This window comes from Mandrillus leucophaeus, unplaced genomic scaffold, assembly GCF_000951045.1.
Source record: "Mandrillus leucophaeus isolate KB7577 unplaced genomic scaffold, Mleu.le_1.0 Scaffold902, whole genome shotgun sequence".
Taxonomy (NCBI): Eukaryota; Metazoa; Chordata; class Mammalia; order Primates; family Cercopithecidae; genus Mandrillus; species Mandrillus leucophaeus.
Window position 1 is genome coordinate 490345 of NW_012109831.1, and position 3448 is coordinate 493792.

General features: G+C 43.3%; 1 protein-coding gene across 1 annotated transcript in view; it reads left to right on the forward strand.

Moving 5' to 3' along the window:
- LOC105531777 (cytochrome b-c1 complex subunit 6, mitochondrial) overlaps positions 1-549 on the forward strand; it is an 18846-nt gene extending 18297 nt beyond the window's left edge. The window contains exon 4 of the mRNA XM_011969786.1: positions 536-549. Within this exon, the coding sequence (XP_011825176.1) occupies positions 536-549 (14 nt within the window). The remainder of the gene's footprint in view (positions 1-535) is intronic.
- The last annotated feature ends 2899 nt before the right edge of the window (positions 550-3448 follow it).

Sequence of the window (3448 nt, forward strand, 5' to 3'; positions counted from 1 at the left end):
ACCACTGCATTCCAGCCTGGCCAACAAAGTAAGACCCTGTCCCCCTTGCTGCTCCCCACCTCCTCAAAAATAAAAGAAAATTTCAAATTAAAAAAAAAAATTCTCCATTTACAAAAAAAGGACAGGGGGCAGGTTTGCAGATCACAGAACTTTTATTAAGATGGAATCACTGCGAATTACATAGAAGCTACCAGCCTAAGCCAAAATCCATGAGGTTCATGTGAACTTACAGTTACACAAATAAGAAACAAATGGTATATCCAAAACCATAAGGAAATATTCTGATGCCCAGAAGATGAAGGCTGGGGTGAATAAGTCCACACATTTATTTCAAGTTGTTAAAGAGTTTGTGGGCCACCTAGATAGGGGAAAGAAAAGGAGGTAATCAATTGGCAGCTTTAATGTCATGGCTTACAAGGTCCTTCAAGACCTGAAACTACTGCCTCTCTTCTCACAACTCCCCTTCTCACATATGCACGCAGCACTTGAGTCCTAGTGAACGCCCTACTTGTTTCATCTTTTATTCTTCCTTTAGAATATCACAAGTAAAAAAGTTAAATACATATAAATAAATATTTGTGGGTGTGATTTTTGTGTGGCTTAAAATCTTAAACTGGAGCAGGATTGGCCGGGCACCGTGGGTTTCACAGAGTGAAACCTTGTCTCAAAAAATTAAAAAATAAAAAAGAAACCAATAAGTAGGGGAAAGAGATATAAAGAAAGATATAGGCTGGGTGCGTAATTTTTTTTTTTGAGACAGAGTCTCACTCTGTCCCCCCACCCCGAGAATCAATTACAACCAAAATAAAAGAGCCTTTAATAGGTATTGTTAAGTACCCCCAACTACTGTGAAACTTCAGCAAATCACTAGCTGGGTACACCTGTCCTATATTAAACCTGTTTCTTATGAGTCCCTGTAGGTGTAAAAGGAGGACATCATGACCTACACTTGTGAACTCTTATAAGACTTAAAGTTGTTATTTCACAAACACAAAAATAAATAATATTACAAGGCAGAGTATGTGCAGTATTAAACTATACGTGTTATTCTCACCTGTTTGTTTGTTTTTTTTACCTTTCCTAAGACTTTTAATGCAATTCTATTATCACTAATTTTTGGCCCTTGCTTGTTTAACCTCCTAGTAACTTTTGTGTCTTCTAGACTACAATAATTCCACATGAAAACAATGCTGGCACAAGGCTTCTAACCCATCCCTTCTTCTGACCTAGAAAACAAAAACAAGCTGCTATTAGACCCATCAGATTAGGTATCCAGAGATTGTCACTCCTCCAACGCTAGGCAGGGCCTATGACCATAAAATTAGCAGAAAACAGCTACAGAAGATGGCCCTCTGCCCTTCTGCGGCCCATTTAAGTTTTTTTTTTCTAAGAGAGTCTCACTCTGTCCCCCAGGCTGGAGTGAAGTGGTGCTATATTGGCTCACTGCAACCTCCTCCCGAGTTCAAGTGATTCTCCTGCCTCAGCCTCCTGAGTAGCGGGGACCACAGGCCTGTGCCACCACGCCCAGCTAATTTCTGTATTTTTAATACAGATGGGGTTTCATTATGATGGCCAGGCTGGTCTCGAACCCCTGGCCTCAAGTGATCCACCTGCTTTGGCCTCCCAAAGTTCTGGGATTACAGGCCTGAGCCACCACACCCGGCCACCCCTTTAAGATTAAGGAGGAGTATCTAATCTCTGAGGGGGAATGAAGTAGGGGACTGGCAGAAATTATTTCCAGGTCCCAAGATCCCACTTGGATAAAATGAAGAAACTGGCAGGAACCAGCAGATGGCAACAAAAGCTATCCCTAGCTACCCTCACTGGTCATTAGCATAAGATACTTCCTCTGGGGCATGTTTACAGATGCTAGGCAATGACCAGGAAATTACTGCCCCTTTCCTAGAAAGTTAGGAATAACCTGCCCCTCAATTTGCATTAGCCTGCTTCTTAATTTGCATGTAATTAAAAGTGGGTGGAAGTGGCTATAAATACAGTTGCCAACAGGACGAGAACTGCTCTGAGCACACTGCCTATGAGTTGTCTCTGCTCTACAAGGAGTAGCTCCAGTTCAATAAAAATTGCTGTTTGACCACTCATAGTGGCTCATGCCTCCAATAACAGCACTTGGGGAGGCTGAGGCAGGAAGATTGCTTGAGCTCAGGAGCTTGAGACCAGCCTGGGCAACATAATGAGATCTTGTCTCTACAAAAAATACAAAAATTAGCTGGGCATGGTGGTGGGCACCTGTGGTCCCAGCTATTTGGGTAGCTTAGGTGGGAAGATTGTTTGAGCCCAGGTGGTTGAGACTGCAGTGAATTGGAATTACACCACTGCACTCTAGCCTGGGTGGCAGAGTGAGACCCTGCCTCGAAAAAAAAAAGTGCTGTTTAACACCACCAGCTCACCCTTAAATTCTTTCCTTGGCAAAACCAAGATCCCTCCCAGATTAAGCCCCAGTTTGGGGGCTCACCTGCCTGTCTGCATCTAAACCACAGCCTTGCACAAAAGCCATCACAACCTTACACAAAATACTTCTTTGAAAACATCTGCCCAGTAACTGCCTGTCCAACCTTGGGCTGATGCTTGTTATTGATTGGATTAATGCTTGTTATTGACTAACCCTTGTTACTGATTCTTGTAGCAACCAATAATTGTTCCAAAACAACTTACTATATGTAACGATTCTAACTTTTCCTTTAAAACCCACCCCTTTTTTTTTTTCAGGTCAGGCATAGTGGCTGATGCCTGTAATCCCAACTCTTTGAGTGGCCAAGGCAGGCGATCCCTTGAGCCCAGGAGTTTGAGACCAGCCTGGGCACAACGGTGAAACCTTGTCTCTACAAAAAATACGAAAATTAGCCAGGGGTGGTGGCATGTGCCAGTAGTCCCAGCTACTTGGGAGGCTGAGGCAGGAGGATTGATTGAGCCTGGGAAGTTGAGGCTGCAGTGAGCCATGATTGTGCAACTGCCCAGCCTGGGCAACACATGAGACCCTGTCTAAAAAAAAATTAAAAAAAAAAACAAAAAAAACCTCTTATTTTCCTTTACCTCCTCATGCCGAGACCAGCTCAGTCGGGGAGACCCTAACCCAGCAATGCTAGAGGAATTAAAGACACACACACAGAAATATAGAGGTGTGAAGTGGGAAATCAGGGGTCTCACAGCCTTCAGAGTTGACAGCCCCAAACAGAGATTTACCCACATATTTATTAACAGCAAACCAGTCATTGGCATTGTTTCTATAGATACTAAATTAACTAAAAGTATCCCTGATGGGAAACGAAGGGATGGGCCGAATTAAATGAATAGGTTGGGCTAGTTAACTGCAGCAGGAACATGCTCTTAAGACACAGATCGCTCATGCTATTGTTTGTGGCTTAAGAATGCCTTTAAGCGGTTTTCTGCCCTGGGTGGGCCAGGTGTTCCTTGTCCTTATTCCCGTAAA